The sequence below is a fragment of the Arvicanthis niloticus genome, chromosome 28, assembly GCF_011762505.2.
Source record: "Arvicanthis niloticus isolate mArvNil1 chromosome 28, mArvNil1.pat.X, whole genome shotgun sequence".
NCBI lineage: Eukaryota > Metazoa > Chordata > Mammalia > Rodentia > Muridae > Arvicanthis > Arvicanthis niloticus.
The window spans coordinates 15,196,131-15,219,405 of record NC_133436.1 but is presented as its reverse complement, the minus strand read 5'-3'; the positions used below and the strand labels follow the sequence as shown (position 1 = coordinate 15,219,405).

Below are 23,275 nucleotides of genomic sequence, written 5' to 3'. Positions count from 1 at the left end.
AAAGAAACCTCTCGGATTATGGTTGAGAGCAGCCCTAATCTATGGGCATGAAAATAAATGTGTAGAAGGCGGTTTGCTTTGCCTTGCAATTTTCCTTTCTCTTTAAAAATAATACTGCCACTGCAAATATCCCCAGACACTTCTTAGCTATTGGTGGTTTAGTTTCATGATAAATTTCCAGATGTAGGACTGCTGTTTTAAAGTTTTTGTATGTGTTTTTAAAATTTAATGTTTGTTTTTTCAATTTTAATTTCTAAAAATATTATAGTAAATCCACTAGGAATATTTTTGAGTATCATTTTCTTTACGTTTCCACTACCACTCTCCTCACCTAAACAAACAAACAAACAAACAAAAACCTCAGCCAAACCCTAGAATTTTTCTTTTTTCACTATAATTTTTTGATAGTCTAGTGGGTGTTATTAGCTCACATTTTTATATTTCTTGTTTACTCAATGGAGCTGATATCCTTACACATTACTGTTTTGGATTCTGTAACTGACAGTTACTTATATGCATTCTTGACCCCCTTCTCTTCCATATAGTTGCATTTTTCTTACTGATTTACTGATGTTATTTGCATATGTTTGCATATATTTGCATATGCATTCAAACTCTCAGACAAACTTGTATTTATAACGTGAAGCTTCGTGTCTTTAAATTGCATTTTAGTTTCATTTATTAAATTTATTTTTAAAATGTTATGTGTTATGTGTTTATGTCATCTGTCCCCTTCCCTCCATAATGTCTTAAAATATATAGAGACTGTGAGATGAAAACAGCTAATTAATATATGCATTGTCTCACAAAGTTTTCAGTCTTGTGATTGTGTTTCTTAGTGTTTTCTGTGAATATATTATTGTGTTATTGTTATTTATTTTTTGCTGAATATGTAAGGACACAAGATAACAAACTAGGCAACTTCTTGAAGTAATCACTTGATGTTTTATTTAAGGTTTATTTTAATTATGCAGGTGTGTGTATGTGAGAAAGAGAGGGTGGGGAGGTCTATACATGTATGTATCTCTGTGGGTATGTACACATCAGTGCAGCTTCCAATGGAAGCCAGAAGGGGGCACCAGATTCCCTGGAGCTGGAATCACAGATGGTTGAGTGCTGTCCAACATGGCTAGGAATCTGAACTCAGATCCTCTGGATCTGATTAGCGTTCTGAACTGCCGATTCCTCTCCATGGTCCAAGAGTAATGTTACTAACTACAGTCCCTATTCTGTGAGGTGGGTCTCTTGAACTTGTTTTCCCTAAGTGAAACTTTGTCTTCTTTCCCAGCATTCCCTACACCTCCTCACCGTCTCACTTCTTCACTTGCTGATAATCATTGACGATTTATTCTCTTTATCTCCGAAGTCAACATTTTTAGCTACGTTTAGCGTATTTCCCTTAGACATGTAGACTTATCTTCATTTTTACAGATGGCAAGATTGCTTTCTTTAAGGCTGAAAGGTATTCTATTGAATACATAAATGAAATTTTCTCTCTACTCATCTATTGGTAGACTTTTAAAAAAGATTGAATTTGTGTGTTGGCTGTGGTGGGAATGCCTCAATAAACACAGGGGTGCAGATATTTCTTTGACATGTTGACTTAATTTTCTTTTTATGAATACCCAGTTGTGTAACTGCTAAGCATATGATAATTCAACTTTCAGTCTTGGGGCAACTTACCATTGTTTTCTCTAAGAGTTATCCTTATTTATGTTCTTATTATCAGAGTTCAACACTTTGTGTGTTTTCTTTCCGATAAGAGATATTCTGAGAAGTATGAGCTGTTATTATATCATGAAGTTTTCATTTCCAATTCCCTGCTGGGAATGTGCTAAAACATTTTTTTTTCTGTAGATGTTTTCACATTAGTTGCTAATTATCTTTCTATATCAATAATTTATATTTGTCTTATTATAATGTTATACAACAAAAATAAATTTTATTATTTTTACTGTTATGGTATTTTATTATCCAGAGCGACATAGATGCCAGGGAAGTGCTACAACATTGATTGATAACCCCAGTGCTAAAAACCTCATTTATAAAGTAAAATCTGTCTCTGTACCTGAGGGTTCTGTCTTGTCCTATTTTGAGAAATCCTGTTTTCCTTAAAAAAAAAAAAAATCCCTAGAGTTTCTACTTTCTCTTTTCCTAATCTTAACATTTTAGAATATTTTCTCCTTTCTTAATTTATAACATTTTAATATAGTTTTACACATGGGTTTAATTTCTATTTAAAACTAGAAAAGTCAACCTTTTCCCCCCTCTATATGAATAGTGTATTTAAACATCACATACAAAACATGCCACCTTTACTCTGAAGAATTAGCATGCATAGGCATTTGTTTTCAAATTCTTTTCTCTAGTCATTTACCTATTTTTTCTCTTGTTAGGCTTGGGATATATGATTTTCTTATAAGGACTTTTAATGGCTAGTAAGATTTTGCTTTTTATTTTGCATAGGGCCGTTGAATCCAGGGCCTCAAGACCACCAAGCAAGCACACTGTCACTAAGCTAAACCACCTACCTAGCTAGCCCACATCTATTAAATTTGATACCAACATCTGTGATAATTATGGATACTTTTGACTCATACTATTTGATTTATGACTGTAATAAACATAAATATTTGTCCCGACTTCCAATGATTTGATGGCTTTGTGGTAGGATCCTCTTATCCAAGACTTTGTCTTTATGTTGTTTAGATTTTTAGGTTATTCTTTACAGTTGACACTATTGGTCATGTATCTTTTATGCTGTTTATATTTAGAGTAAGAATACATCAGTGGGAAGGTTCACACGGAGAGGAAATGTATTAAGCTATGAACATGGGCTGACATTGGTGATGCTGGATTTAAATTTTTGTTTCTTTTGTATCTTGATGTTTCTAGCATTTAATGTTGATCCTATTTTTTTTTTTTTTTTTAAGAAATCACTAAGTTCCTGCCCTGAGTTCCTTCAGTGATGAACAGTGACTTGGGAAACTATATCAAACAACCCCCTGTCTCTCCCAAGTGACTTTGGTCATGGTGTTTCATCACAGCAATGGTAACCTTGACTAGGACCGCCAACATGGAGTCCTTCCCACTCTCAGCACCTGATAGTCACTGACATAGTGAGATAGCAGCGTTTTAAAATGGGTGGGAGCAATTAAGTCTTGGGAAATCAACTACATATAAGGTAGTTGTGCTGGTTAGTGTTGTTATCGTCTTGACAGAATCTGGAATCATCTGGAAGGCATGCCTCTGGCCATGCCTCTGGGGGGGTTGTCATGATTATGTAAATTGAGATGAGAAGACCCAGTGCTGTAGATTGCACTGTTCCATGTCTGGGATCCTGGGCTGAATAATGTGAAGGGAGGGAGCTCTACACAGTCATTGTACTGCTTTCTGATTGATGTTTGCAGCTGTCCCAGCTCCGGTTGCCTTTACCTCCCCAGCATGGCAGACATCGCCCTTGGACTATGGGCCAGAATCAGCCCCTTCTCCCTTAAGTTGTTCTTGTATTTTTGGTCACAGCGACAGGAAAAGAATTAAGACAATAGTATTATAAAATGATTCTCTGCTATCTCACTATGTCAGTGACTATCAGGTGCTGAGAGTGGGGAGGAGTCCATGTTGGCGGTCCTAGTCAGGGTTACCATTGCTGTGATGAAACACCATGACCAAAGTCACTGTTCATCACTGAAGGAACTCAGGGCAGGAACTCAAACAAGGCAGGAACCCAGAGGCAGGAACTGATGAAGAGGCCATAGAGGAGTGCTTCTTACTGGCTTGCTCAGCTTGCTTTCTTATAGTACCCAAGACCATCAGCCCAGGGATGGCTCTGCCCACAGTGGGTTGGACCTTCTCTTATCAATCAGTTTTAAAAAATACCCTATAGGCTTGTCTATAGCTTGATATTATGGAGGTGTTCTCTTAATTGAGAGTCCCTCCTTTCAGATGACCCCAAACTATTCAGTAAAATCAGTGTATGTATCATGACAGCATTTCCTTCTAATTTTTTTTCATAGCTGGCATGTAACAGCACTCAGTGAATACTTGAATAAATGAATAAACTGATGGATGAGTATCATAAAACATAAAATGTTGTAAATGGTGCATTTAGAAAACAAACCATATTTTTTTTTTGCAATAAGAAATGGGAAAATAAAATTTAATGACAATATCTTATATGGTGCTGAGGTTATACAAGAATTATATTCCTTCTCTTCCATGACTAGGTAATGATAAATGATTCTGAAGAAGTCAGTCCTCTTCAGCAAATTCTACCTGAAGACTGACTATGAGATTTGCCTACTGATACAGAGAACGAGAGCTAGTGTGCTCTGTCGTAATCAAGAGCCACCTCAGATTGTCATAGTGGTTGAGGAGCTAGCTCAGAAACAAACTTTAAGAAGCCCTTGAGGAATACTGTGAATTAGTTGGTAGCGGATCCATTTTGGAAGAAGTCTGAAGCCTTGGGTGTCTTGTTCTGGAAACCTGGATGAAGTCCCTGCCTTTTTACCTACTACGAACATGCTTGTATTAGTGAGAAAAATTATGCAAGAGCCGGGGCTGGGGGTGGGGTGGGGAGGAAGATTGCAACGGGTCTGGAAGCAGAGGCGATGAGGTGGTTTTACTACGCATATGACTGAGACACAGGTTATGGTGCCCCAGCGAGTCCTGGTTACTTGCTGACAATTAGTAATGTCTGTTTAAATCATGCGGTTTTTTATTGGGCCTGACAAGTATACGTCAGTTAGTTTCACTTTCGGCAATGGAGAAAGGAGGGCCCTGGGGATGTGAAAGGCCTCGTTGGAAGGTTAAAACTTTATTTCCCTCTGCCAGATATGTGCCCTCCATGAGCTTTCCTCTTTTTCTTTCCATCTTGTTTTGCTCATCTCTGTTACTGAAGTTTCTCTCTCTCTCTCTCTCTCTCTCTCTCTCTCTCTCTCTCTCTCTCTCTCTCTCTCTCTCTCTCTCTCTCTCTCTCTCTCTTTCTTTCTTTGCAAGGTTTAGAGAAACAGCCCGAATCTGCAATGAACGGGGTGGGGGGAAGCAAAGCGCCTCCTTCTAGCTCGGTCCTACCTCAGTCTCTTCCCATTCATCAAGGTCTGCTTCACCTCCAGTCCTAGATAGGAGCCAACTGATAGTTTTTTTATTTGTACAAAATGGGAGTTCCCGCTGCACCGAAGAAGTGTTCGGGCAGCTGAGCTCCTTCAGTGCACAGTGCAGAAACTGGTCTCCCTGGAGGTGAGGGGCGGGCAGGGGAAAGAGACAGGCAGAGGCTCAACCGCGTACCAGGCAGTTGGGGGCTGCAGAGGTGCTCAGTGCTGACCAATGTTAGGCAGGTCGCCCCGTCCCCACTTTCGGTGTGGTGTGGAGGGAGGGGGCGACAAGAGGGTCAAGGTAGCCTCCCTGAGAACCAGAAAGGAGGGAAACAGACGTTTCCAGGCAAAGGAAGAAACAGCGCTAAGTTTTGAGTCAAGAGCATTTGGGTAAGACGAGAGAATCATGAGGGTAGTGTGCTTGGAGCCCAGTCTGGGAGAAAAGGGTGGGAAGCTACGAACTGCCTTTTAAAAAACATATCAATTGAAGAGTAATAATATGGGTACATATAAATGGCAGCTTTATTATATTTTTGATATCTTCTATGTAAACACTTTCATGCGAAAACTTGGTTGGCAAGCAGACAGCTCCAGGAACTCTAGGAAAACTGTACTCATAAATATCTTTTCTTTCATTCACCAACAGAGAAAGAGTTTCAAGGGAGCCACAGAAATCACCATCAAATCTTTCCCCGAGCTACTGAGGCAGAAAGGCGTTTCAGTTACTGCCTTGGCTGTGTTGCTCTTTAATGTTGAAAAGTGCCTCAACCCACTGTTTAGAAAGCAGAGTTCCACGATTAAAGAGACTTCAGAGAGAATGCAAGGTCAAAACTCAGCGGCTGGCGATAACAAAGAAAAGGGCAGAGATTTCAAAATGTTAGCATTTGGGCAATCTGTTGGCATGTATTTATTTACTTACTTTTAGGTAACCGATGTGGCTAATACCTTATTCTTTCTGTGCATCTTTGCCCCATCCTATTCCTGGCAATATTCGGAGTGGTTTCCCTCCCTCATAGCACGTACGTATACCGCGCAACCTTCTCGCGCTGGCTCCATTTTTGTAAGGAAAGGAAAAAGAGATTCAGGAAGATTAATTCTGAAGTTTAGGATCAAGTACGGACTTGGCAAATGCTCTTCAATATCTTCTCTTTCACTGTGCACTGACTGCATGCCCTAATTAAGTCTCATTGCGTGTTGAGAGATTTATCTCTGAAAAGCGGTGTGTGTCTTTGAAATTGCTCCTGGCTCTTCACTGTTGAGGCCGAGGCTTTGCTGAGTTCTAATTAAAAACATATAGCTTCCTCTCCTCCCTTCCTATCTCTTCCTTGGACATCAGCCCACAGCCTGAGCAAGCTTACCCTGATACGGGGGATATTTTTTCTTGCTGTTTTCTGTCTCCATCCAGCTGCATGTGGGCCTCCACGCTTAAACTTAAAAGCCTTGGTTTTCTCCCCCACCCTGTCGTCTCCTCCTAGTTGCCAGGGCTGTCGGCTTGCTGCTGTCTTGTTTTTATCTCAAGCTCTAACAACAGCGTCCTTAAATTTCTCTCTGAATCCATTTTTAAAATTACTTTATCAATGGGACCAAAGGGAACCCCAGTTCCCCTCTAATACGAACACCTCCCTGAATCCCTGAGAGCCAGACTTGATCTTATTGGTAGTAATCCTGTCAACGAGTTCCCCACCCCCACCGTCACCCCTGCCCCCGAGAAAGAACCCAGTGATCTCCTTTGTGTTCCTTACTCACCCCTTGAAGATAAAGGCCCTAACACCTAACACCTCCCCCAATCCCATATATGACTATTGTAAAGTCATTGGTGCGTGACTTTGTTTTTTATTTTAATTTTACTTGCAACCTTTTCTTTTGAGGGGCCCATGCCCATTTTCTCACGGGGCCTCGTGCCCTTCTCTTCTGAGTCTCTCTCTACACTGTAGCCATCGGACTCACAAAATATGTGCATTAAACTCGACTCTGCCCTGCTTTTTAAGAAGACATTTTAGAAAGTGGCATTTTCCAAATGAACTCGACAGAAGCCCTAATCCCACTGTCTTGTTTATGCGAGTTTAGAAATAGTCTGCAAATTTCTTGGAGCGGAAGTGTGTGTTCAGACATTTCCCCTCTGTTCTCAGAAGGCAGGATTTCTTCCACACTTACCTGCGGGCTCTAAGCTCCTCTCTGTCATGTCCCTCACCACATATAAACATATAAACATATAAAGTGATTAACTTTATATGTTTGTGATTTGGGTTTGTGCTTTGGTGTTCTCCTGTAGTAGTTTTTAGTTTAGTTGTCAAAAATAAAGTATAACTCTAGACTGAAATTAAATTTTTGGCCTAAAAAACCACCCACTAGTTCCAGATTTCATAACTTGAAGTAAAGTTGAAAGTCACTGTTGTTTTCTTTAAAACTGAAGCGATTGAATTTCATTCACATTTTATATTAAAGTGGCTAATTTATGATTTTTTAAAAAATTGGAAATTCCATGTTTTTCATTAAAAGATTTTACAATGCCAATTAGAATATGAAGGCTTTTGGGGGGTTTACAGCAAGGAAATCAAATTAAATTATTTGTTTCAACTTTCCTAAACTTTTTTTTTTTAATCATGTGAACTCTAAAAAGGTAGTACAATACTAGCTTTTAAATATTCTTTGGGAAATACTTGGGAAAGTGTTCTGTGAAAAGGCATCTTTGGAGGCATCAAACAATAGCATGGCAGTATTTTGGAAAAGCACATTGAATTTAATTTTAGGTGATCTGACATGGATTAATAAGGACCTGTGTGTTTTCAGTGATACATAGTTTTTATTTCTTTTTATTTTCTTTTGAATTTTATGTCACTTTAGAGAGAGTATTTACTTAACTGAACTGTCATCAATTGTCATACATTGTGTTGGGTGCTGGCAATATGAAGATAACATATAAACACCACATGCACACCCTATTTAAATGGACTCATGTAATAATAAAAGACAATAATAAACAATGTATAAGATTGAAATAAGCACCAAGTTTGTGACATCAATTACGTACTTTGAAACAAAGTAACAGGAGCTTAGCTCTGCTCCAGAGCCACTTACAAGGGGAGAGGATGTTTGACAGGAAAGGATGTTTGAGATAGATCTTAAAGGTGGGACAGATTTATTAATACTAAGGGGGATCGGGGCAATATGCTGGAGGTATGTGTTAAAGGAGAAGGCAACAAGAACTGTCCAGATGACAGGTTAGGCTTTCACACATTTGGGCCCTTGACAGTCATCCAGGAAGGCTGCAATGAAGGGTTCCATGGAGGGCTTGGGAGTAGGAAAGTAGACACTTAAGGCTTTGGTCAGACCCGGCAGGCTACCAAGACCAAAATAACACAAGTCAGATGTGTTTATAAAGGGCACCTTGGCCAAATGCAGAACTTGAGGGATCATGGATGGTGCAAGAATCCTGAGGAGATAGAAGGGGACACTGCATAGTACTTATGTTTCACACACACACATACACACACACATACACACACACACACACACACACACATACACACACACAGAGACTCTCTCTCTCTCTCTCTCTCTCTCTCTCTCTCTCTCTCTCTCTCACACACACACACACACACACACACACACAGAGTAGAAAAAAGTCAGGAGAAACCTGCTAAGTCCTTAGAAATTTAAGTCCTTAGAAATCTTTGGAATAGAATGATAAGAAAGAATATTAAGGACTTTCTTCATTTGCCTGGTCCTATACTTAGAGTTCTGGGCCCTAAGGTAGGGCAACTGGGTTGGGAATTAAGACTCTGTGTGGGCTGCTGGAAAGGTCTGGGCTTTCTTTTGCTGAAATTCAGTGTAACATACTCTTACATGTACAGTCAGGAGCCTTTGATATAACCATCTAAAGCAATGGTTCTCAACTTTCCTGATGCTGTGACCCTTTCATACTGTTCCTCATCTTGTGGTGACCCCCAGCCATAAAATTATCTTTGTTGCTGCTTCATAACTGAAAATTTGAAACTGTTATGAATCTTAATGTAAATATCTGATGTGCAGGATATCTGATATGTGACCCCTGTGAAAGGGTCACTCCACCCCAAAGGGGTCTCAGTCCACAGCTTGAGAACCATTGATCTTAAGTAACTTCACTCCTTTTCAAACACAATTCATCCATCCAACGAGTATTTACTAAGGCTTGACAAATACTTAATTTACTTAATAATTAATTAAATGCACATGGAGTGACAGTCACAGCTTCTTCGCAAGGAGTTCAGTATACAAGCCAAGGGGATCCTTGTTCATCGTTTTCTGTTTGTCTTCGGAGTGAGTTCTCAGGTGTGTGAATTAGTCAAGTGTGACTGCCTTTCTAAGAGATGAGGTATCTGTCCAATTCCCGGACAACCTCCAATTTAGTGCAGAGCGGTAGGTGTCTCCTAGGAAACGTGGTAAATGAAGGCACCATGTCAGATGTAGAGGGCCCAGTCTCTCCTACCTCAAGACTTGACAGTGAGAATGAAGCTTGTACTATACACTTAGGCAGGGGCTTGGAGGAGCATTCCTGAGGACAATAATCACTGTAAAAGAAGGACCTTCTGAATCCAGCACTGAAGGAAGGATCATACCTTCTTACCCTGGAAATAGACACAGAAAACTGTGATTGAACCACCACGAATCAAGGTTCATCATGTAATTACCATAAATCACCATGTGATGCGGCTAATAAGAAAGGTGGGCATCAGAGCCTTTGTTGATCAGAGCTTAGCTCTTGGGTCTGCCGAGCCACAGCTGGAGCGTTCCAATCCTTAACATCCAGTTCCGCTGGAGAAGCTGCAGAGTTATATAGGATGGAAGACATCTTGTATCTTTGCCAAAAGGAATGCTTGTGTGTATTCTTGGCTAAGACAACTCCACCCAGAAGACAGAAAGGCAGAGAAGTCTGCTTACTGCTTGCCTGTGGAGTTTAGCATGGTTTCGTCTTGGTCTGGATCCCTGCTCTGACTCATTTTCGGACAGAAGCCCATGGTTATTACAGGTGAATACCTGTAATACCTGTTGCAAAGCTGTGGCGCTGTTTTCAAGACTCATTTTCCAGGCACCTCAGAAAGCCTATGAAATAAATATACTACTACTTGGTCATTTGAAGAGCTGAGTTTCTGAATGTCAAGGACTTTATTCCAGATTGTCAACAAACAAACTAGGGAATGCATTTTCTGCCATCCTGTGTATTTTGAGTCATCTTTTAAATTCAGAGTATCCAAAACCTTTTATTTTGTGTGTGATCCCATGAAAGGTCTTCTACTATAGACTTTTTAAAGATTTTCCCACCTCTGGTCTCTGATTAAGAAATTGCAGACTTTTCCATGACAACCCATTAAATCCATCTCTCTCCCTCAGCTTTGTTGATCAGAACTTAGCTCTTGTGTCTGCCAAACCACAGTTGGAGTGTTCTGAACTTGTGTAGGGGTGGTAAGTTAATTGTGTCCCATCAGCATTGTCAAACTCCAAGAGCATCAAACTCTCTTGAAAGAATCTCGTGTTTTTTGGGTTGGTTTTGTTTGTTTGTTTAAAGCTAAATTCTTTGATTTTGGGGCTAGAGAGTTTGTGGGAAAAGCCTCTGATTCTTTGGGAATTGTAAAACTCCCAGGATTGCTGTGTTGTCATGTTTTTCTAATTAATAAGGAAAAAGCCAAATAAATCTTCGAGATCTTAGTCTATACTCATACTTGGCGTGAAAGCACACAAATCCCTATTCGACGACTGTGGCAATGTGTTTCTTAAGCAAGTCCCAAGTAATGGTTGTAAATGTGAAATTGATTTGTTTTTTTTTTTTTCCCTACAGAAAAAGAATCCTGCAGAGCTCAAAGAAAGAGATCTGTATTCTGATTCTTGTCCCGTTAGAGAGGCTATTCTCACCAAAGAGATGAACTATGAATGGTGTAATAACAAGAACTTAACACAAATCTTCTATAAGTGGACAAATGTTGAGATTAGTTAGAGGCCAAACATTATTACAGAGTTCAGGGCAGAAGAAGTGAATCTAAGCTGAGTCACGTAGGGTAAAGGTATAAAAACAAAAGCCAAACAAAGAGACAAATGACAAAGCAACAGAACAACAGCAGCACTAAAGAAACGAACACAAGATCCCCAAACATACAAGCAAACAGACAGACATAGAGAAACCAGGGGCGACTCTTGCTGGATGAGCAGATTTGGGCAGATGGAAAGAAAGGAATTTTTGAAATCAAAGGTGACACTGGAAGTATTTCTAGGGGACAATCTCACCGCAAACTCCATAGTCCTTTGGGTCTTATGATCTTTCTGTTCCCTTTTCTGCTATGCCCCAAGCCTTAGTTGCTGGAGTTGTTTTGTAGACGTATCCATTGGTTCTGGGCTCCACAACTCTGCCTTTTGATTGGCTGTGGTTTTCTGTAATGGTCTCCCTCTGTTACAAAGAGACAGTTCCTTGATGAAAGGTGTGGACTACACTTACCTGTGTGTATATAAAAAAGATTTATTTATTGATTGATATATTTTATATAAATATCTGCTCTGCATGTCTGTATACCAGAAAAGGGCATTGAATCACCTTATAGATGATTATGGGCTGCCATGTGGTTTCCGGAAACTCAACTCAGGACCTCTGGAAGAGTAACCAGTGGTTTTAACTGCTGAGCCATCTCTTCAGTTCCAACAAATATTGAGAATCTAGTTCGAAATGTTATTTGTGATGGCTGTTCACAAAATGTTTTTCAACTTGACCACATCTGGAATGAACTAAAACCCAAGTGGCTGGGTACACCTGCAAGATTTTTTTTTCTTAGTTAAATCATTTGAAGTGGGAAGACCCATTGCCAACCCAGATCTTTTGAGGTGAGAAGATCCACCTTTAATCTAGGTCACATCCTCTGCTGGCATCCTATATAACGAACATGGAAGAGGGAAGCCCACTCTCACTGGCAAGTCTCTTCTCACTGGCATTAGAGACGACTTCATTGGGATTCCAACATATAATCAACACACAGCATCAACACACACATTCGTTCTATCAGGTCTATTATTGCTTTTAAAAGTGATAGTTGTAGTCTCTCCTACAAGATCCACGACCTCACTAGCCCCACATTGTTGGTTATATTCCCAGCATTAGACGTGGTTTCCTCCTTGTTGAGCAGGTGTTATGTCCAACTAGAGAGGTGGTGGTTACTGCTAAGGTATGCATGCCACTACTGCACGTTTAGGTCTAGTGTGCTGTGCTGGACAGTCATTGATGTACTTCATAGGTATCATAGCTGGGCAGGACTGTTGGTTGCCTTCCTTTCTGGTACCGTGAAAGTTAGTCATTGGGGAGGAGGCGTTCAGTTAAGTTGCATCTCAGGGGCCTCTGGACCCTGTGTCTGAAGTATATGCTGTCTTCAGCAACAGAAACTTAATTTCCATTTTTTTTTTTTTTTTTTTTTTTTTGGTGTTGTAGGGGAACCAAGGGAAATAGCAACAGTCTATAAGATTTTGGAAAGTTCTTAGACAACCTTGACCAACAAGTCAAAAGACGGATTCTCATGCCTGATGTTGGGGTTTTTAGTCGGTGATTTTTTGGCTCTTAGAAGAAGCATTGTCAGCCCATATAGAGAGATACATATATTATAGATTTTTTAGGTAGTTAACATTATGAACATTATATTTTTCAGACATCTTCTATTGCCCCCTACCCTCACACCCAAGCAATGGCCCCTTTTCTCTTTTTTGATTTCTGTAGTTACTCTAGGATGTTTACTCACATCTGAATATCTGGAGCAAGAAACTTCTGATGAAAGAGAACATGTGATCTTTGTCTCTCCACATCTGGGTCATCTCACTCAACATGATCTCTCCTAGTCCCATCCATTCACCTTCAAGGTTCATGATGTCATTTTTCTTTACAGCCGAATGGTATTCCATAGTGTATATAGGTCATATTTTTCAGTTGATGGACATTTAGGTTATTTTTGTTTCCTAGCTCTTGTTGTCTTTGTTATTTCTTCCTGTCAGCTGGTTTGTGGTTTGGAGTGTTCTTATTTTTCTAAGAACTTAAGGTGCATCATTAAATTATTTATTTGAGGACACTCTTGATTTTTAAAAATCTATTATTATCATGTGTGTCACTGTTTTACCAACACTTTCTACTGTATTTGAGGCTTGTGAGAACTGTGGGTTAGTGAAATGGGTAAGAGTGCCAGTCACTTTTTGCCAGGCAGTCTAATGTACCTCACAGATGAGGCTTCTTTGGTGTCCCCCCGCCCCAGCATGGACAACCAAGGCTCCAGGTGTGCTCTGCCTGCTTTGGTTTGCTTTGTTGCCTTTCTCATTGTGCACAGTTTGCAGCTAGCTGTCCTATCACCCCTTCTGTGATTTCAGATCCACTTCCACTCTTCCTCTTTTGAGTGGAGTCTTTTCTTTGTTACCTGGTTCTACTTGCTGGTGTCAAATAGAAGAAACTTTCAATCTGCAGGATAGAAGAAGCTTCTATCTTGCAAGCAACTGCATTCAAAATAAAAAAAAAATAATATTTGCTCGTTTTAAAAGAGGGTCTCACTATGTAATCTTGGCTGGCCTGGAGTTTATTCTGCATATCATGTTAGCCTCGAACTCACAGAGATCTGGCTGACTCTGCCTTTGCTCTCCCACATTCTGGGTACCTGTGTATGCCACCATGTCTGGCTTGTTGTTTTGAGACAGGGTCTTATGAAGCCTAAGCTGGCCTCAGACCCACTAGGTAGCCAATGTTAGTTGTTATTAGATGTCCGATCGTAGTTCAGAACAGGCCACTCCAGACCACACGGTTCCAAGTGGTGGGGGGAAGTTTATTCAGGATATAGGGCAAAGGTGGGGGGAAGAAGATGGAAGAAGAAGAGAGAAGAAGAGGGAGAAGAGAAGTAGAGGCCGGCCATGACCACGTGGAGAGAGAGAAAGAGAAAGGGGGAGGGGACAGAGAGGCAAGAGGGTAAGAGGGTAAGAGATTAAGAGAGAGATTAAGAGTAAGAGAGAGAGGAGGGGGCAAGCAGCCCCTTTTATAGTGGACCAGGCCTACCTGGCAGTTGCCAGGTAACTGTGGAGGTGGAGTTTAGACAGAATACTAACAGCCAAGGATTAATGTCTTGGCTTAAATGTGATTTTTCTGCCTCTACCTTTCAAATTCTGGGATGTGCCATCATGCCTAGCTTTGTAGAGCTTTGAAGTGACTTTCTATCAGACTATGGGCGCCCACCCCAACTAGTTGGTTAGGATTTGTTTTAAATAATGAATTAATATAAAATAAATTATTTAACATATTATTATTCATGTTAATATATATGTCCCATTTAAATGTATCTATTGAGATGATCCAATGAATGTTATCTCTTATTAAGTATGATGAATTGCAATAATTGATTTTTCAAATACATCTTTCATCTCCAACCTAAATGCAATTTGTTTGTTATGTATTAGCTTTTGCCAGGGAAGAAGCTAGCAAATCAGACTCAGGAGAACAGGCCAAGATGGCAGCCATGGGAGAGGAAAGCAGAGAACCTACGCTGAGAGTCTTTAATAGAGGAGGAGAGCCCCTCTCTAACTGAACCAGAGTGGTCTCTCTTGAGGGGAGACAGCGTAGCTTGTTGTTAAAAGCTGGGCTTCCAGATTTAGACCCATTCATTCCAAACACACCTTGATCTTACTTGGAGTGTGACGTTAGTTCTCAGTATCCCTGGTGCTTCCTTTTGATTGCCAAGTTGGTTGAATTGAGAAAAATCTGGATGATTAGTACAGCATATTTCTGGGATTATCTGTGAGCATCCTTCCCCAACAGATCAGGTCCGGTTTAGGGCTCTGTCCTGAATGATGCTTTACTCCATTGATTGATTGGAAATCTCTATGGATGATTGGGAGGTATCGGGGATGGTAAGGCCTTTGTGGAGGAAGTGTGTCATGAGTGTCTTTGAAGGGTACGTCTTTGCCCTGGCCCCTTCTAGCTCTTTCTGTTTCCTGGGCTGCCATGTTGTGAGCATCATTCACACCCACGGTCTGTGATGATTCCTGCCCTGCCACAGGCCTAAAATCCATAAAGTCAAGTAACTATGGACTGACACCTCTGAGCCATAGGCCTAGACACATCTTTTGTACATTACATGGTTTCTGTCAGGTATTTGATAATAATGACAAGACCAAACAAAAATAATCAATTAATAATAATAACGCTAAATAGTAATAAGTCAGCACAGTGTTTTATTGACTTGAGGTCTATGTTATGTCTACCTCAGGATTATCCTAAAATTAAATGATTCAGCACAATATAGTACAGAGATCACTGCAAGCTTATAGAAAATGATAACGTGCACTGTCGTTTTGCTATTAATGGATACAGAAACAATAGAAAGTTCACTCCTATAAAGCAAAAGTTCACTGGATAGCAAAAAAAAGTTTAAATTTATTTATCATAAAAGTTTTCATTGATAGAAAGTTTTCACCAAGTTGTTTGATGTTTTGCCTTGACTCAAAACCTTGAATATTTTTTAAAAATCATTTTTGATATCTGAACTGTTCAATAGCCTTCAGCATTAACACTTTTGATAGCGTTATATGTATGTATAATAAAAGTGTATATGCATATACACTTATATATTTACATATAAATATACATACATATATATGTGTATACATGTATATTTATATATAAATGCACATGTATATGTGTATATATAAGTATATATATAAGTGTATAAAAAGTACATTGCACAATAATTTATTGAGGACTAATTGACATACAATAAACTGTACATACATAAAATATTTAAGCTGACGCTCTGATAGATGTATGTAGTCACCAACACTGTCACAGGGAACATTAGGAACATCGATGCCCCCTCCATTTTTGATGTGCATTCTTTGTAAGGTTCTCTTTACTCTGTAGCAGAAAATGTGTGACAGGTACCATGGGGAGCCTGGTCCTCTTAAAAAAGATAGAGAAGGATAGTGAGAGTGCACGTCCTCTCAAGTTCTGCCAAACTACAAACAACTTAGACACAGTGTGAGCCACACAAACCAGGAGTGAAACACAAGATATGTCCCAGAGAAGCTGAGACTAAAGATTTGTGTGGATGAAGCAAAGTGAGCAATTGTTAGATATACCCAGCACATGGATGTAGTGTGTCCCACATAGCTGGAGGATGCAGATATGCCCAGCACATGGGTGTGGTGTATTCTGCATAGCTGGAGAATGAAGATATACCCAGCACATGGGTGTGGTGTGTCCCACATAGCTGGAGGATGAAGATATACCCCAGACATAGGTGTGGTGTATCCTGCATAGCAGGAGGATGCAGATATACCCAGCACATGGGTGTAGTGTATTCTGCATAGCTGGAGGATGCAGATATACCCAGCACATGGGTGTAGTGTATCCTGCATAGCAGGAGGATGTACATATACCCAGTACCTGGGTGTAGTGTATTCTGCATAGCAGGAGGATGCAGATATACCCAGCACATGGGTGTGGTGTTTCCTGCATAGCTGGAGGATGCAGATATACCCAGCACATGGGTGTGGTGTTTCCTGCATAGCTGGAGGATGCAGATATACCCAGCACATGGGTGTAGTGTATTCTGCATAGCTGGAGGATGCAGATATACCCAGCACATGGGTGTAGTGTATTCTGCATAGCTGGAGGATGCAGATATACCCAGCACATGGGTGTGGTGTATTCTGCATAGCTGGAGGATGCAGATATACCCTGCACATGGGTGTGGTGTTTCCTGCATAGCTGGAGGATGCAGATATACCCAGCACATGGGTGTGGTGTTTCCTGCATAGCTGGAGGATGCAGATATACCCAGCACATGGGTGTGGTGTTTCCTGCATAGCTGGAGGATGCAGATATACCCAGCACATGGGTGTGGTGTTTTCTGCATAGCTGGAGGATGCAGATATACCCAGCACATGGGTGTGGTGTTTCCTGCATAGCTGGAGGATGCAGATATACTCAGCACATGGGTGTAGTGTATTCTGCATAGCTGGAGGATGCAGATATACCCAGCATATGGGTATAGTGTATTCTGCATAGCTGGAAGATGCAGATATACCCAGCACATGGGTGTAGTGTATTCTGCATAGCAGGAGGATGCAGATATACCCAGCACATGGGTGTGGTGTTTCCTGCATAGCTGGAGGATGCAGATATACCCAGCACATGGGTGTAGTGTATTCTGCATAGCTGGAGGATGCAGATATACCCAGCACATGGGTGTAGTGTATCCTGCATAGCTGGAGGATGCATATATACCCAGTACATAGGTGTGGTGTATTCTGCATAGCAGGAGGATGCAGATATACCCAGCACATGGGTGTAGTGTATCCCGTATAGCTGGAGGATGCAGATATACCCAGCACATGGGTGTAGTGTATCCTGCATAGCTGGAGGATGCAGATATACCCAGCACATGGGTGTAGTGTATCCTGCATAGCTGGAGGATGTACATATACCCAGTACCTGGGTTTAGTGTATCCTGCATAGCTGGAGGATGTACATATACCCAGTACCTGGGTTTAGCGTATCCTGCATAGCTGGAGGATGAAGATATGCCCAGTACATGGGTGTGGTGTATTCTGCATAGCTGGAGGATGCAGATATACTCAGCACATGGGTGTAGTGTATTCTGCATAGCTGGAGGATGCAGATATACCCAGCACATGGGTGTAGTGTATCCTGCATAGCTGGAGGATGCAGATATACCCAGCACATGGGTGTAGTGTATTCTGAAGAGCTGGAGGATGCAGATACACCCAGCACATAGGTGTGGTGTATTCTGCATAGCTGGAGGATGCTTTTGCTGTTCATTCACAAAAGATGGATGTTTTCATCTCTTCTCAAATTTACATACTCAAATCTTGGTATTGGAAGATGAGGTTTTGAGATGTGATAGGATGAGTGTACCCCCTTTGTGAGCAACATTATCGCTGTGTTGGTGGGGACCCCCAGAGAGTCATACTGTCCAGTATGTGAAGACACAATGAGAAGACCCCATCTATGAACCAAAAAGCACACTCCTACTGCACTCCGGCTGGATCTCTTAACCAGCCTCTAGAAGTGTAAAAAAGTGTATTGGTGTTTATAAACCAGCAGGTTGATGATACTTTGTTACAACAGCCTGCCTGCACAAAGTAAGCCAGCTCAGTTTGTCATCACAGGAGACAGGCCTGTGTGTCCCTGCCACTGTGGCAAGAACAGCGTGGGAGATGTAGGGTCATTAAATAGTGCACGGAGAGAGGTAGAGAGCAGAGGAAAGGGCGTGATATGTGTTGTGCTTCACCGTGTACTGCACATATCTCATTTAAATTGCTCAGCAAGCCTGAGAAGGAGGTCCTAGGAGTCCACTTGCAGTTGAGAAACTGAGAAGAGGGGTTAAATAATTTATCCAAGATTATAGAAGTCTCAGTGGTGAGGTTGTAGATGGTTGAAGATCTGTTTTCAGTCAGAAAAATGCAGAGGGCTAGGGGGTCATTCTGCCTGTAATGGCCTTGCATCAGTCTAGCTATGGCCTCTACTTGGAATTGTGCCTACTAGGGTCTGGTAACTCCTTTTTCTTGGTTTCTATTGCAAGGCTCTGCCGCTGCGTTGGATCTGGTTCCTAGGATTCTGTTCCTATTAGGGAAACCAATTCTGAGTGTCTGAAGCTCCAGGGATCTGGTCCCTGCTTGAAATTGTTTTTCTTCTAAGGCCAGACAGCTATACAGGTCTTTTGGTCTTCATCTTTGTGGTCTGGTCTCTTTCTGTGCCCTTAGACCCTGATGCTGGCCGTCATCTTGCTCTGTTTCTGCATCCTGCCTGATTTCCCATCCTTCACCTTGAATCCCACTTGTCCCTTACTCTCAATAACTCCCTGCCTCTGCCTGTTGTCCCATTCTTTGGTCGTGCTCTCTGAACAACCGGTCTGCTCCAGTACTTCCTCTCATAGTCGGTCTACCCCACAGAATGCCACGCTTTCTCGAAGAAGCCGGTCCAGACCCAGCAGGCCCAACACCAGTGCCAATCCCTGCTCTCGCTTGCCCTATGTGACTTTCCCACTTACTCCCTTTTGCCGTCTTCTCTACGTCAGATTAATGTTGGCTCTGATGTAGGAAACACTAGCAGGTCAGTCTGTGTTTTAGCAACGGATTCCTTCCAGTTTACGCGGTTTAGTCCAGTAGATAACGGGGACGCAATGCGCATGCTCAATGTCTTCACATTTGCTACGAGGAACTGCGCACTCTGGCTTTGATTCTATGATGTGCTGGGCTTGCCAGATTCAAGCATAGCGATGGGGTCGTTCCTGGTAGTCTCTCCGTGGTGACATTTTCACTGTAATTTCTTCTCTTATCTCTGAGGCCACTTTCACGCAAGTTTTAATAGATCATTAAATTAAATAGGTCCAATTTTCTCTGTCTAGCCAAACTGCAGTTAGCAGGGTCTTTGTATAAAATTCATCATAATGAAGACATTTTACTTGTCTCTTTTCTCGGGAATTGCCCTGTCACCCAAGGGTGAGAGGCACACTTATTCTTTGCAGCCTTACTTTTTTGCTCCAGGGAATTTGATTAGCACACAGAAATGTAGGTATAGAGAAGTTTTCTTTTGCTCTATTTTTTTTTTAAAATTAAATTTAGAAAGGTTTGGACTTGGCTGGCTGGGCAGCCAGAGCAGCGTGGTAATAGAGCAACTGTTTAAAGGCCACGTGGTTGCAAAGAGGTGAGAGGAAGTGCCAAAGCCCGCTGCTTCATGCCAGGCTAATTCCAGACTCAAATATGACTCCTCTAAATCCTCAGAAAGATTCCACTAACCTAGTGTCTCAGCCATGGCTTACCCATGATAAATGACAGATCAGGTTTAATCTGAGTCACACGGAATAACAGCCACGTGATACTGGTGAGATTTGAGTCACACAATCTTTGGTTGCTACCAGTCTTCAGAATCTTCATGTTCCTCTTTTCGGGGAATCAAAATCAGATGTTTCCATTTCCACTTGTATTATGCAATCAAAAGTGGGGGGCTAATCCATCCTCACTATCGACAGAATGTGTCAGGATTCTGGAGCAGGCCAAGACACCTTTATCCTTGGAATTACAAAGAGAAATTACTAGCCATCGTGAAATGGGTGCTCTGTCAGTGGAAGGCAAGAACAGACTGCGTGTGTGGAATTGTGTGATAAGTCAGAAAATGCTAGACTCACCCTTGCTAGCCTGTCCCTCAGATCACCTTCGTTAACTGCCTGCTTCACTCTGAAAGTCTTCCTATAATTCCCTCCACACCCCCACCCCTGGAGAAATAAACCCTGGAAAGGTAAGTTTCTTCACCTTCCATTTGGTGACTTTTAATAATAGAGTTTTGAAAGCCACACTTCTGCCTTTTGTTCTAGGATAACTGTTTGATTTCAATTACAAAACGACCACTATAAATAGTTGACTGAGTTCATAGGGTATTAGTCTCATCAGGCGGTTAATTTACATTGCAAAAAATGTATGAGTCATTTAACTGAAGTAAAAACATAACTGACAGCTTGTTGCATACTGCCCGTGATACACTATGTCAGAAAGATGGAAAATGATTTTGCTACCTCCTCTGTGTTATTCCAAAGGATTATTATAGACTTAGCTTTATTTGCTAATTAGGGTTATTTTGTTTATGAGTAAGAAACACAATGTGATTAAAACAGGAGTTTTTTTTTTTTTCTCTCAGGATTTGTGTTTTGGTAAACAGGTTTTCTCTCTCTCTGTGTATGCATATGTTTTTATGAGCTGTATTTATCTCATGCTTTTATGTTTAATGCTTCTATGACAATTCACTTTAGTAGTGTTTGTCAGTTCATCATTGAAGTTTAAGATAAAATTTGGGTCTGGAGAGATAGGTCTGTGGTTAAGGGAACATACTGTTCTTACAAAGGCCCCGAGTTCAGTTCTCAGCACCCATGTTAGGCAGAGTTACCACCTCTGAATCTGGGTGCTTCTGGCTTCCATGGGCATCTGCAACCATATGCATGGGAAATAAAAATGGATCCTAAAAATGGAAAAAATCTTTGGGTGTGGTGTATCAGTCAAGAATTAACTCTGACAGCACAAAGCTGTTTGGATTCTCACAGAGGCTCTTGGGGATGCACTTTGAAGCAGAAGATTTTGTCCAGCTGTTTGGTAGCTATGGCTGCTGTCATCATGATCCATGAAGGGTAGGCAGTACAGGCCATGGTATTGAATTGAAAGGATGGATATCTTCTGAACACGAGGCGACATATAAGGATTTTAACTTTGGGAGTCTAACGTCTAGGCACCTCTCCTCAAGTTGCCTGGCCACATAACTCGTCCCCTCCCCAGCCCACCACTGCCTTTTTCCTTCAACCTGGAATTCTTGTTTCCTAGACCCGTGGGAATCCCAGATAACATTAACAAATGAGATCAGTTATTCGACTCTCACTGTATACTGTCTAGATCAGTTATTTGACTCTCACTGTGTACTGTCTAGATCAGTTATTCGACTCTCACTGTGTACTGTCTAGATCAGTTATTTGACTCTCACTGTGTACTGTCTAGATCAGTTATTCGACTCTCACTGTGTACTGCCTATACCTGGTAGACTTCATGTACATGTATGATTTTAATCAACCCAATGTAATGGGTCCTATTTATACCCCTCATTGGGGTTGAGCAAACCGTGATGCTAAGAGTTAAACAACTTGTCCGACTCTGACCAGTTAGTGAGTTGGGAAGCCAGGGTTTGACTTTTAGGCAGTAGAGCCTCAAACACTACATTATTAGTCGGCACACTGTAGCTGCTGCCACGACACTTTGTGTTTCTGCTTAGCAGGTCATCGTTTTGATGAGAGGCAGACATGTTGAATCTCTATCACTTGGGACTACATATGTGTGTGGCCATGTTGAGTCTCTATCACACACGTGAGTAGCTTGTACCTGTTAATCATCGTCTTCATTACTAGCTTCTATATGGTAGGCACATTTATGTGTCAAACGTATCGCTCATATTAGATTCAATGCTCTCGGCATTCTTATTAGATTGATATTGTTCTCATGTTACGGCTGCAAAGACCCTGCACACAGGAGTGGGGGATTGGGACTATGAGTCTTCTTTCTTTGGTCCCGAATCCTTCATCTTTAGCACCGTAAACCATCCCATGATCACTCTTTAAGGGAAAAAAATAAACTGAGAACCAAGGATTTAGCTCAGTAGTAAAGCACTTACCTAGCTTGGGCAAGGCTCTGGATTCTACTTTGGCATTGAAAAGACAAAAATGGAAACAAAACAAATAGAGGGACAAGGAGATGAATCCTGTGTTTTGAGTGTTAGGATTCCCCCTTCTTCCTGCTAGACTCTCTGGGTGCTCAGATCACATGCAGAGCTCTCTCCTAAGGGCTATGGGACTCCTGTCCTTCATCAGAAGCTCCGGCCCCCCACTCAGTGATTTCCTTCCATGACATCCATTGAGTATATACTCATTTGGGATAATTGGACTGTGCCTTTCCTCCTTTTAAAATGATGGGACAATTCAGTTCATTCCGGCTTTGTCTGAAGCTCCTGAAGCACATCTGTTTCTTTGTAGTATCATGTCAGCACAGAAATGGGAGCATTGACTTACGTCTCAGGGCTGGGCATTGAACCTAGGAAATGACCTATGCTGGGCACGTGTTCTATCACTGAGAAACACCACCGACCTCAGTAGTGAGGATTTTAATTTGCCAGATGATTGAGAGGTTATTTTGGGATATAAGCTTACTTTAAGAAAGATAAAATGGTGTTTAAATAATGAAGTTAATCCCTGGGTGTTCCTGGACAGTCCCTGGCTTGTGAGAAAAGGCGTAAGAGTTCTCAATATGAGACAAGTGCAGAGAAAAGAATGGGCACAGTCCAATGGCAGGTCCCACCATTTTTGCCATGTGCCAAGGACAGCTGGCAGCTGGGAGCTGAGGGTCACAGCAAGCCATTCTCTTGAGCTGTTCTTGGAGGTTCTTTCACCTCAGCTGTTCTACCAAGACTAGTTTATTATAGCTTTCAAAGGACCTGGCCATCTCCTAATTGACAAGACTTCAATTGCAGCTACTCTGGATGGGGACCCGCCTCTCTGCCCTGTCTTGCAGGGTAAGAGGACCTCTGCCACCCAGTGGGAAGGTTAGAGGTCACTTACTGCAATCTTTTTGGCAGCTTGCTTTTACACACACACACA

General features: G+C 41.4%; 1 protein-coding gene across 5 annotated transcripts in view; it reads left to right on the top strand.

Annotated features, from left to right (window-relative positions):
- Esr1 (estrogen receptor 1) overlaps positions 1–23,275 on the top strand; it is a 371,567-nt gene that overhangs the window by 27,517 nt on the left and 320,775 nt on the right. For 2 of the 5 annotated variants that reach the window (XM_076926756.1, XM_076926755.1), the window contains exon 2: positions 21,904–21,992. The exons of the other annotated variants lie outside the window; for them this stretch is intronic. In XM_076926756.1, the coding sequence (XP_076782871.1) occupies positions 21,929–21,992 (64 nt within the window). In that variant the 5' untranslated portion in view covers positions 21,904–21,928. The remainder of the gene's footprint in view (positions 1–21,903; positions 21,993–23,275) is intronic. 5 annotated transcript variants of the gene reach the window in all.